This window comes from Hylobates moloch, unplaced genomic scaffold (genome assembly GCF_009828535.3).
Source record: "Hylobates moloch isolate HMO894 unplaced genomic scaffold, HMol_V3 SCAFFOLD_17, whole genome shotgun sequence".
NCBI lineage: Eukaryota > Metazoa > Chordata > Mammalia > Primates > Hylobatidae > Hylobates > Hylobates moloch.
The window spans coordinates 59,090,793-59,104,062 of NW_026652292.1; the positions used below are offsets into that span (position 1 = coordinate 59,090,793).

The following is a 13,270-nucleotide window of genomic DNA, read 5'->3' on the forward strand; positions in this document are numbered from 1 at the left end:
ATTAGCATCTAATATCACTTGACTGTCCCTGACAGGTGCTAGCCAAACTGTTTGCTGGAATTATCATATTTTGTCAATAAACATCTGTGCTATTCTCATAAAAGACAGAAAAGGACTCAGAGGTTGCCTTGGTTGGTGTCATTGTATTATCTTAAGACTGAAAAAGATCCTCAAGTTTCAGAAATTCCTCAATACTGCATAGCTATTATTCTAATACAACAAAGTACATGTAAGCACTAGTATTGACTAAGCTTTTTGGGTCGTTTTAGAATATCTCTTTATATATACGAAAGAAACTTTGGGCCACTGGATATTTTAATAACTTACAAAATACATTTGAATTTAAAGTCAAAATTATTAACTTCAGCTCACTTCATTTTACTCAAATTCTCATAGTGTCATATTTAAGGAATAGTGCCATACTTCCCATCCACCAATATAGAAATAACATAGCATAGCTTTTTAGAAATAAAATTTATTGTGCTATAGTTTATGTATAGTCATCTTCCAGTTTCACCTTCTGTGGTTTCAGTTACCCATAGCCAACTGTGGTCACCAACAGTCCAAAAATATTAAATGAAAAATTCCAGATATAATCCATAAATTTTAAATTGTGTGCTATTCTGAGTAGTCTGGTGAAAGCTCGCACAGTCCCACTCCAGATATGAATCATCCCTTTGTCCAGTGTATCTATGCTGTACATGCTACCCACATGTTAGTCACTTAGAAGCCACATTGGTTATCAGGTTGACTGTCCTGGTATCACAGTGCCTGTGTTCAAGTAATCCTTTTTTTTTTTAAACTTAATAATGGCCCCAAAGAGTAAGAGTAGTGATGCTTGCATATTGTTATAATTGTTCTATTTTATTATTAGTTATTGTAAATCTCTTGCTGTGCCTAATTATAAATTGAACTTTATCATAGTTATGTATATATAGGGAAAAACATCATGGTGTATATACAGGGCTCAGTACTATCCACAGCTTTAGGCATCCACTGGGGGTCTTGGAATGTATCTCCCACAGATAAGGGGAAACTACAGTATAGTAGAAATTACCCTTATTAGTGTACAGTTCAATATGTTTTGTATGAAGAAGAACCAGATGAAAATTATAGAACTGAAAAACACAATAACCAAAAAACCACACAAAAACATCTCACTAGATGGGATCCAATAGTAAAATGAAAATGATAGAGGAAAGAGCCAGAGAATTTGACTATAGATCAGTAGAAAATGTCCAATCTACACCATACAGAAAAAGGATTAAGAAAAAGTGAAGGGCTGTGTGTGGTGATGGCTGTAATCCCAGTGCTTTGGGAGGCTGAGGCAGGAGGAATACTTGAAGCCAGGAGTTTGAGACCAGCCTGAGCAACAAAGCAAGAACCTGTCTCTATGGAAAAAAAAAAAAAATAGACCTGCAAGGACCTGTGAGAAAATAACAAACCTTATTTTTCTTCATCTTCTTTTTTTCTTTTATATCAAAAGTTTCAACATTAGTATCACTGGATTGCCAGAAAAAAAGAAGAATGAGTATGGTGCAGAAAAAAATATTTAAAGGAATAATGGGTCAAAACTGCCAAATTTGGCAAAAGACATAAACTTATAAATTCAAGCTTAGCAAACACCCAAGAGGATAAATCCAAAGAAATCTATGCCTAGATATATCATAATCAAAGTGGTGAGAACTGAAAACAAAAATCTTGATAGTAGCCACAGAAAAATAAGGATTGATATCATTTCTTCCTGAAGTGCTTGGTAGAATTTGCCAGTGAAGCCATCTAGGCCTGAAGTTTATTTGAAGGTAGAATGTGATTAATTAAAGAAGTATATTGGCTGGCTGCGGTGGCTCACACCTGTAATCCCAAGACTTTGGGAGGCCAAGGCAGGCAGATTGCCTGAGGTCAGGAGTCCGAGACCAGTCTGGCCAACATGGTGAAACCCCATCTCTACTAAAAATACAAAGAAAAACTAGCTGCGCATGGTGGCGTGCACCTGTAATCCCAGCTACTTGGGAGGCTGAGGCAGGGGAATTGCCTGAACCAGGGAGGTAAGGTTGCAGTGAGCCGAGATCGCATCACTGCACTCCAGCTTGGGCAACAGAGTAAGACTCCATCTCAAAAAAAAAAAAAAAGAAGTATATTGCAAACCTCATGGCACCTATCAAAAACATACTTTAAAAGTATAAAAATCTAATAGAGGAGATAAAATGGAATAAAAAATGTTCAATTCAAAAGTAGGCAGAGAATGAGAAAAAAGGAATGAAGAGAACATGGAACAACTAAAAAAATTTAGCAATATAGTTGATTCCAATTCAATAATATCAATTTTATTAACTATAAATGGTATAAACACACCGATTAAGAAACAGACTGCCACATAGGAAGACCCAACTTTCGACAAGAAACCCACTTAAAAAAAGATATTGATAATCAATATGTTAAGTAAAAGAATAGAAAAGAATGTATCATGCAATTATAATCAAAAGAAAGCTGGAATGGCTATATTAATATCAGACATAGTAGATTTATTACTAGGAATAAAACAGGACATTATATAATAATAAAGTGATCAATTCTCCTAAAAACAAAGCATCAAAATACGTGAAGAAAAAAACAAATACAGCACTAAAGGAAGACACAGACAAAATCCACAATTATAATTAGAGCTGTTCACATTCCTCTTTCAATAATTAATAGAAAAAGTAGACAGAAAATTAGTGTATACAAGGTTTGAACATCATTATTAACAAACTTGATTTCCTTGACATTTATATGATATTCTGCCTGATACTTGCAGAATACAAATTCTTTTCAGGTGCACATGGACCAAGACAGATCATGTTCTGGATCAAAAAACAAACTTCAACACATTTAAAACAACTGAAATCATGTGAAGCATGCTGTTTAACTGCAACAGAATTAAAACAGAAATAAATGCCAGAAAGATAGTTTTCCAAATATTTAGAAATTAAACAATGTACTTTTACATAACCCATATTCAAGGAGGAAACCACAGGAGAAATTATGAAACATTTCTAATTAAATAAAAATGAAAATATAACATATCAAAATTTGTTAGGTGGAGGTAAATAGGTAATTTGAGAGAAATCTGTAACATTAATGCTTATATTAGAAAAAAAGAAAGGTCCCAAATCAATGATCTAACTTCTACCTTAAACAAGCAGAAAGGCAAGAGCAAAATAAATCTAATGCAAGCAAAAAGAAGAAAATAATAAATATAAGAGTAAAAATAAATAAAATTAAAGTAGAAAAAAACAGAGAAAAAGAATCAATGGTACAAAAAACTGATTCTTTCAAAGATGAATAAAATTGATAAACCTGTAGCCAGAATAATCAAGAAAAAATGGAAGATAATACAATTACTAATCTCAGGAATGACAAAGATGATGTCACTACTAACCGTATAAATATTAAAATGGCTAAGCATAGAGAATATTATGAATAACTTTCTGTTTATAAATATGATAACCTAGTAAAAGACATAAACTACTGAAGCTTATTCAAAAAGAAATAGATAACCCAAGTAGTCCTATATCTATTAAAGAAATTAAATTCAAAATTAAAAAACCTTCCAAAAGCTTCAGTTTTTAAAAAATTGATTTCTACCTCGACAATTAGAGTTTTTACACTTTTCCTATATAGGAATTTTAATGTTTCTCATGTCATTGAAATAAATTTATTTCTTTTAATGAGTAAGGTATATAAACAGGCTAGAAAAAATATCATTTCAGTTTCTAGTAATGAACTAAATGTCCTCATCCTAGTAAAGAAAACTCTACTTATACTCCAATGTTCATTTCACAGTAGCAAAAAGAAGTCAATTTACTACAAGAATAAAAGTCTTATGCTCGGCCGGGCGCAGTGGCTCACGCCTGTAATCCCAGCACTTTGGGAGGCCGAGGCGGGCGGATCACGAGGTCAGGAGATCGAGACCATCCTGGCTAACACGGTGAAACCCCGTCTCTACTAAAAATACAAAAAAAATTAGCCGGGCGCGGTAGCGGGTGCCTGTAGTCTCAGCTACTCGGGAGGCTGAGGCAGGAGAATGGTGTGAACCCAGGAGGCAGAGCTTGCAGTGAGCCAAGATAGCGCCACTGCAGTCTGGCCTAGGCGACAGAGCAAGACTCCATCTCAAAAAATAATAATAAATAAATAAATAAAGTCTTATGCTCAATATAAAATATTTCTGAATCATGAATAGAATTTTGTTTTTTAATGGCTACAAAGGAAAGGGTATCCACTCAGTATTATCAATGGATGATACGAGGTATTTTATAAAGGCCATCTCTAAGATGTCTGAAATTCAATGGTACTTTATAAAAAGGAGATTATATATCTGCCTATCTCTATCTCCATCTTGATTGCTAGCTCCATTTTTATAATCATTCAATCTTGAAACAACTCTGCAAGGTACTAATTCTCTTGATTTTTAAGATAAACAAACTGAATTATCTTAACATAAAGAAATTGAGGCTTTGATAAATTGAAAAAACTTCACCAGGATTGCAAAGCTTAACAGAAATGGAATTTGAATCTGGATTAAATTTCCACTCACTGAGCTATCTATTTGCTATGGATTCAAGAGTGGAGAAGACAAATACTATACTATTCTATCTCCCACTAACTTCTTTTGTGGCCTCAAGGAGTTAATACTTTTTTCAAATATGCCCTCCTTAATAGGAGAAAATAGCTGCAGAGAGAAGACAGGAAGAAAACATTGATAAACCATTTGGAAATCTCTCTTGCTTTAGACATTTTTTTTTGAGTCTCCTATATTTTGTATTTGATAAGAGTAATGATTCTTACAATCTTATGTAGCTTATTGATGGAGTCTAAGTTTCTACCAATTCAAAGACAACAACCTCCCCAAAAGCTAATCAACATGTTAAATCATCTTAAGAATTTGAAATATGAAACAATTATGTTAAACTTGACTAAAATATATACAAAACAGTACATTCCTTTAGAGGCAGTCACAAACTCTAACATGTACAGGCAGGTAACTTTCTTTTTATTATTATTATTATTATACTTTAGGTTTTAGGGTACATGTGCACAATGTGCAGGTTTGTTACATATGTATCCATGTGCTGTGTTGGTTTGCTGCACCCATTAACTCGTCATTTAGCATGCTGTGGGTTGGGGGGAGAGGGGGGCAGCATTAGGAGGCATTTTTTTTTAAAAGAGAGAGACAGAACCAATAATCGTGAAGTCCAGAGATATTATACATATTCACTTATAACTCATACTGAGACCAATGAACAAAACTCAAATTTTAGGAAGGAGAAATCACAGTGTACAACCATTGATAGGTACCTGATTTGCTTTCCTTTAACAAAAGACAGCCAACTTTTATAGTTTTCATAGGTTATTCTCTGATAAATGTGGCCTATACTGACTTAAGTTTAGTATGATCATGTTTCTCAGGTAGTATTTGTTTCCACAAATGTTTGCTTCAGTTTTGGCTGACACCTTTCATTATGAATAGAAATTGGTTCATTTTGGTGATTCTTGTACCAGACACAAAAATCCTAGTAAATAAGACTTTATTAGGATTTTGGTAATTCTTTCAAGAATTTTTGGCACAATGTTATTACAATTTACTACTTGATAATTATAGTTTTATTAGGAAAACTGTTAGCTTAATTTCTCTGAAAAATTACATATTTGCAAGTGCTCTGCAATGAGGAAAAAAGAGCTTTCTGTGAAACTATCTATTCTTCAATTAGGAGAGAAAAGTACTCACGGTTGAGCTCCAATTTCCCGTAGATGATAAAAGAGTTGGGGAAGATAAGTTTGAAGAAGAGTTTCAAACAGCAGACAGAGTGACACAATACCCTGGATACAATAATGAATCATAAGAGAAATAGATATTTTAATATTTAAAAATTAACTATGCCAACAAATTAGTCAAACGGAAAATGAGAAACTATCAACATAAATTTTCTTTATACTGTTTAAGAGTCAAAAACAGGAAATGCATTAATGGATCTCTAACATTGCGTTTAGAGATAAACTTTATCCTCTTTATGGATACTCACACATACAGATATGCTAAGGAGCCTCCCTTTTTACACAATATGCTCCCCACATAAACCAGTATGTAATATTTGGAGAGTCCAAGGAAAACATCACCTTACAGAAAACTTGCTACTTTGCAAGCCACGTATTATTACTTAGCCCCAGCAAAATTAGTTTTTATGTGAATGCATTTCAGTTTCCAGTTATTTCCCTAGTGCTATATAGCCACCTTCACTCTCCCTCCATATGTCCCTTCCCCTCCAGCCTCACTCACTAGGGAAAATACTGCCTGCTTTTCTCACTCTTTCTTTGAAATCTACCCCCAGGAAAAGACTAGCAGCTAGCTGCTTTAAATTTGCATCAGAAGTTATTGAACAAGAATGTTTGATTACTTATTATACACATATTTTTTAAAACTAAAATCTACCGTTTTTAAAAGGGCATTGTTTGTAAAGTACAAAATTTAACCAATTTAAGCAGACAGTTTTTCAAGTACATTTATTATTTGACAACTCTGAATAAAGTCTTTCTTGCAGCTTAGCATTCCTCAGAGTTTATCTTTGTAAGGAAGTTTTAATCCTCTTTTTGCGTTTCTAAAGAAAAAAAGACTGTCATGGTTCCAAGCAGTTCAGTCTGGCTGCAAGCCAAAAAAGGAGGAGACTGCCTGTAAGTTTTTACTCCATTGAATCAAAAAAAAAAAAAAAGGACAGAGGCAGGCCTGGCTCAATCAATTCGCTGAAAAAGGATACCCAGGGCCACCAGCATAGAGATAGATAAGAAATACCCACAGTTGCCCAGTGCCAGGCTTCAGTGCTCTGCACAGGGAGAACATCATGGGTGCGTACTATGCAGCCAGTTTTTTTAAACTCTGAAGCATAAAATGGCATAGAATATGAGTGTAGAAATATGATACTTAGAATTGAATAAAAGAAAAGAATTATTAATCTTAATTATTGGTCATATTTCTGATTATTCCAGATTAAATATTAAGGTAAGTTAAGAACAAAATCAAGTTCTCTTAGAGATAAGAAACCCAAGATAACTGGTGTTGCTTCATTTGTTTATCTGTAACATCCTGGAATTCTGTGATTTGCCAACTTTCACTAGCAATGTATGAGAGCAAAACTGGAGATGGAGGAAGGTGAAACAGGAATATATAGGCTTAGAATGCGGGGATAAAGAACAGCCATTTAATTTCATAGCAATAATACAGTTGCCTCTTTGGGGAAATTTAGCAGCCCTGACATATATTCCAATTGAATGTTTCACCTGGAGTAGCAGTCATGTTACCCACAGCAGGTCCAAAGGGGGAAAAAAAGTATAACTGAAATTAAATAAACACTGCTCTTAGTCAGGTTTATGGGAAGGGAAAAAAAGATATGATAAAGGAACAGCCAAAATAAAACAGATTAAAATGTTCAACTCCTAAATATATGCTTTTCCTTGACTCTTATATTGTAGGCCAAAGGATCATTTTATTGAATACAAAGAAAATATGTACTATTATAACTGATAATTAGCCAAATATGAAATTGGCAAACAAGTGACAAATCAATATTTGATTTTCATTAACAAAGAAGAATGATGATGATAATTATAACAACAATGGCCATTTATTTACTGAACACCTGTGAAGATCCAAGCACTAACTACACTGAGTGCTTTGTAGACTTTTCTACAGCACTAGAGATAATATATTATTTACTTCATTTCATAGATAAGAAATAAGAAGGTAGGCATCTTTGCTAAGAATAATAATACAGACATTCTAATTTTTTAATATGTAAAAGAAAAAATCATTTAAATGTAGTTTACAAGAGACTTTTTCTGTTTAAATTATTACCAAAATATTTAAATATCAATTTCACCTTCTCTGCCATTTTTGCAATAAAAACACATTGCTTGACATCACAAATTAAAATTTGTTGCATTAGAATTTGAGTAGAAGACTTTTTCTTAACGGAAAGAAAGAATAGATTACAGTCCAACCTAATTTGATCAAGTTTTTCTTATGAACTTACAGAAGGATGAGAAGAGATGGAATGGAGTCTGAAGAAAAAACGCACATACATCTCACGGAATATCTGATACAATTTGGAAGGTTCATGGTATAGAAAACAAAGTGGTGCAACTGAAAGAAAAAATTAATTTATAATACTGCAGAACTACTAAAATGTTAAGATAAATTTATAAAATATGTCATAATAAATCACTATTTTATAGTAATCATATACACTCACAGACAAGTTTAAAATCATACTACTTTTTTTCATTTTGAGAGGGGAATATATGCATATGTAAAGTTCAAACAGCCATTAAATATTATAAAGAAAGGAATATATTACAAACTATTATAATCCCAATTTAACAGATGCCTAAGAATGACATTATGGAATTATACAGAAATATGAAAAGTTCCAAGTAACTTATAAAAACTGCATAAGTCAAATCTCTCCTTTTTTTAATTGAAGTAATAAGAAAATAACAACCAAGCAGCTTATTTTTACTTTCTCTCACAAAGGATTCAGGCCACATTTCAAAATTTTTAACTTTGGAAGTCAGGTAAGTAAAATACATGATTTATGACTTTCAGAATCATGGTCTTCAATTAATTCAATTTGAAAATAAAGATTTTGAGTAATAGCTGTACACTACTGGTCTTTATCGCTATATCCCCATATATATTCATCAACTGAAAACAATCCTTAGGCAGAAAGGATTTATTTCTCTAATGAATGTAGAATTGATTGCCCCCAGTTTGTAGCAATTAAGCACAGCTGGGTCAACTCAACCAGACATCCCACAGTTGAATGTCAGAAAGTCCTAATCTTGGATTGGAGACCTACCTGAGCATGTGATTATTCTACACTGACAAAGGTGGTCATGCTTTCCATCTTTTCAAGCCTTAAGTATTTTAGGCAGCATAGAGATAATGCAGATAGATACAACTGCATTACCTAAATATTAATTTTAATAAAAAATGCCTTACAGGGTAATTTCAAACAATATGTATTGGACAAGTAAGAATTTCTGGGGCTCTATAACCTGTTGGTAATGCTCTGAGAGCAGTAAGCACTAAGTAAGCAAGGAAGTCAGTGGGCCAGTTGAGCTCTCTTCTTTTTGACAAAGTAAAAGGAAAAATAGTAAAATATTTTATATTCTTTCAAACACAAAAGTTCAATTTTCTGGGATAAAGGGCAATGCACAGTATTACTGATAAATAAGTCATTAAAAATTAGCATTGCAAGTGAGAATTTTTATTTTTTCTGAAGGGCAAAAGAGAAATCACTTTTGGGGGTAAATATCTAAATTCATATAAAAATAAATACTTGTATATATAGAGAAAAATGTATATACAATATGTATTATATATAAAATTTTAAAAAGACAGCTATGTCTATTTCAAGACTAATTTTTAAAACTTCTTTTATTATTAAATAAATTGCTACTTATAAAAACAGCCCAAATTAGGATATTTCATATATTTACAAATAGTAACTCATGCTCTAATTGCAATAACAACCTAAGAAACAACAGTGTGGTACAAATATATGGTATTATTATAAATCTAAGACTAAGGTTTGAAACTTCTTTATTTTTAAAAAATGATGCATTTTTTTTCCTCCAATTCTTAGATACTGATACGTGAAAACTTATAACCTGAATCTGAAGATGTTATGGATTCAGTAATTATTAACAAAAATTTCCAGTGAAGAAATGAAAAGAGAATTTTAAAATAAGCACGTTTCTATGAATATATACAATATAAAAGAAATTTACAATTAGTTTTTATTCAAGATACCACAGTTGTTTATGTTGAATTCCTTTATATAGCTATGAAATGGAAAAGCATTAGTCCATTATAGATTATATGTAAAAAAGATTTTACATGACTGAATTTTTAATTTTAAGCATCCTTTCCTATTTGGTTCTTCCATAAAAATAGATTTAGCTAATTATCTTTTAAACCAATTAAAGACTATACTGTAGGAATTTATGACACCATAATATACTATACACCTACAATAAAACTTCATTAATCTGCATAAATAGAATAGCAGAAGGTATTTTAAATTAGAGAAGAGTTCTGAGTAAATTTTTAAATAAATTACTATCTTTTGGTTTCCTTTTTAATGACAGCCTATCATTAAAGATCTGTATCAATATTTAAAAGAGGTAAGTATTATAATTTTAAAGAAATATAGTAACTAAAACTGAAATGGCAAAGTACTAACTAGAGTTCCTTAGGGATGATTTGTGATTATTTTTGTATACTGGTTCTAAATAAGTGGTTGCTGGTAAAGTTTTTGTGGATGCTTAAAATAGTTTTCTAAAATGGTATAAATAAATTCTATATCAAACATTTTGCATCATTGTTAGCAAATGCTTTCCCCTTGGGTGTATAAACTGTAGCCTACTTAAATGACCATAAATGTGAATAGGCAGAGGCTGAGTCAGTGATATATTTTAAACACCAGAAGATCTTGCTAGAAGATTTAAACTTTCATGACATCAAGTATCCTCCAAATCATTCAAGTACAACTTCCAAAAACTATTTACTTGAAAAATTTTTGCAGTTGGAACTATTAAAGTAGCAAGATAAAAAGGTGAACATTTTTATTATTAGATGTAAAACTTTATATTATTAATCTTTTTGGTTTCTATTTTAAATTCTTCACATATATAAGATAAATATGCTGTAAGGTCTCTATAATGTTATGTATTATGTTATGAAATTTTGGTTGCCCAAGAGAATAAAGCTGAGTACCCTATAATTCAAGCCTGTGACTAACACCAAGTATAGCATAAAGTCCGCAGGTACTTTGACTCTTTTTCATTGAACGATAGTTTTATATTATGTCATTCACCATGACCATCTGATGTTGAACAGTGATGTTTACAAAGAAAAGTGTTTGTTGCAGATTCTTGGTACAAAGGCAAAACATTAATGTATTTCTGTTCATTCTAAAGGTAGGGGGTAGAAATAAAGGGGACAACAATCTTTAATAAGTTTATATGTAACACTTGAAAACTTAAAAATTAAGTGGCATTAAGGTGTAGAGAGTTCTTCTTTTTGCTAATCTTCATAAGCTTCTTGCATTCCTCATTTAATGACACATGAGGCCTCAGAGGCACTCAGAGCTCTCAAACCTGCACATTCATCTCCCACGTGTATCTCAGGTGACTGAATGCTCTGATGTAATTGTTGCTGTGCATATCAGTAGCCTGGAGAAATCATGAGCTCAAACTCAGTATTGTCCCTTCCTTAGCATTCTTTCTGACCTATTATTTTTAAAAAACTCTTAAGAGAATTACTTTAGGAATTTAAGCAATCTGATTTTACACCTATTAGAGCTAAATATTAATGTGTATCTCTAGTTTCCATTGGACTAAAAAATGGTAAACCACAGGACCATTTTCACAATATATTCTAATTTGTCAAGCAATCACCACCTAAGCAATTATGATGACCTCTTACTTTTAATATTTTAAAATTGGACATATAAAAATACTAAACTCAACATTTTATTTTATTTTTTAGAGATAGGGTCTCGCTATGTCAACCAGGCTGGTCTTGAACTCCTGGCCTCAACTGATCCTCTCATCTCAGCCTCCCAAAATGCTGAGATTACAAGCATGAGCCACCATGCCTAGACTATTAAACTCAACATTTTAAAATGTTCATAATAACTTGTGGGTGATTAGAAATAATGTGGTGTTCTTTTTGTTTAATTTTCTAATGTGTAATAAAAACAATAATTTTAAAAAATTAAGCCCCTATGGGGAACTAGCATGCATTTCACTTTATTTTTTCCTTTATTGTTTCACTATAGTAAAACAATTATATCTGTCAGTCATTATTTTTTAAATTGACAGATAACATTGTATGTTTTTATCGTGTACATTATGATGTTTTTAAAGCCCAACTTACCATACATTGAAAATCCATGAAAAGGGATAACACCTAAAAAAAAAAAAAAAAAAGGTATTTCTTTTCAATAAGTAGTAGGTCTACTGATTATTAGGTAAGCTTTAAATGGTTAAAACTGAAAATAAAAAGGTTTTCTATTTTTTGCTTCAACTTTGTTCATAAATGTCAGAAAGACTTAGTGATAGTAAACAATAAAAAGATATTTTTAATACCTTCAGAAAAGTAAACTAGAGGCTTTAAAACATATATCCAGTTAACATTCTATTAATATTGAGAAATCAAAGCTTTGAATATATATATGTGTGCATATATATGTGTATATATATGTGTGTGTATATATGTGTACATACATATACATATACACACACTTGTGTATACATATATACATATTTGTATGGGTATATACACACATATATACACACACATATGTACATACACATATATGTGTGTACATGTGTGTGTATATATATACACACACATACATATACATATACACACACACAAAACAACAGGACAAAAACATAACAAGACAGATCACAGAATTAAGTTTAAGAACTAATTATAATGGTCTCAGAAAGTCAATAGATTACGTCCCTCCTGAAACAACTTCACTGTGTATATTAGAATCGAATATGCTAAAAGATAAGTGAGCTTTTCAAGGCACTTCTTGAAAACATTTGCTTTACAGAAAACACTATGGGTGTTACGTAAACTAACTGAAAATTAATCATGGGATATGGCTTTAGAAGAAATATTGGCAGAAATACGATACAAATTCAGTATAATCTTTGGCAATAATTACACAGAAGTAAAGTACATATCCTTTTCAAAGAAATACTCAAAGCCTAACTTGGTGTGCTAAACATCTTCTCACATTCCAAGTAAAAAATGTGAATTTGTACAGCTTAGTTCAAAACAGAAGTTTTGTAATATATGCCACCATATAGCTAACACTACTAAATCAGGTTGCAAACACAGCACAGAAGAAAGCTGCTAAGTTACATTTTTGAAAAATAATATAGAAATGCTTTATTCATCTGACATGTTCATAGGCAAAAATTTTGTGCTGGCGGTCATATAGAGTGAGTTCTAATAAATGATCGTTCAGTCTCAGTTTAAACCATGTCCAGCAATAGCAGAAGCATTAATTCCCAATGCAACTCATTACAATTTTGAATGGGTTTAATTTGGAAGGGGCTATTTTCTCATAGTGAGCCACTCTGGCTCCCTGAAATTTCTACTTAGTATTCTTAGTTCTGACCACAAAGGTCACACAGAACAAATCTAATTTATCTT

At 31.9% G+C, this 13,270-nt stretch overlaps 1 protein-coding gene across 4 annotated transcripts in view; it reads right to left on the reverse strand.

Annotated features, from left to right (window-relative positions):
* TBC1D19 (TBC1 domain family member 19) overlaps window positions 1-13,270 on the reverse strand; it is a 185,181-nt gene that overhangs the window by 16,208 nt on the left and 155,703 nt on the right. For all 4 annotated transcript variants that reach the window (XR_009210537.1, XM_032135634.2, XM_032135633.2 and 1 more), the window contains exons 16-18: window positions 11,975-12,007; window positions 8,064-8,173; window positions 5,768-5,859 (exon numbers count right to left, since the gene is read on the reverse strand). Coding sequence is in view for 3 of the 4 variants with exons in the window: in XM_032135634.2 (XP_031991525.1) it covers window positions 5,768-5,859; window positions 8,064-8,173; window positions 11,975-12,007 (235 nt within the window). In the remaining variant the exon portion in view is untranslated. The remainder of the gene's footprint in view (window positions 1-5,767; window positions 5,860-8,063; window positions 8,174-11,974; window positions 12,008-13,270) is intronic.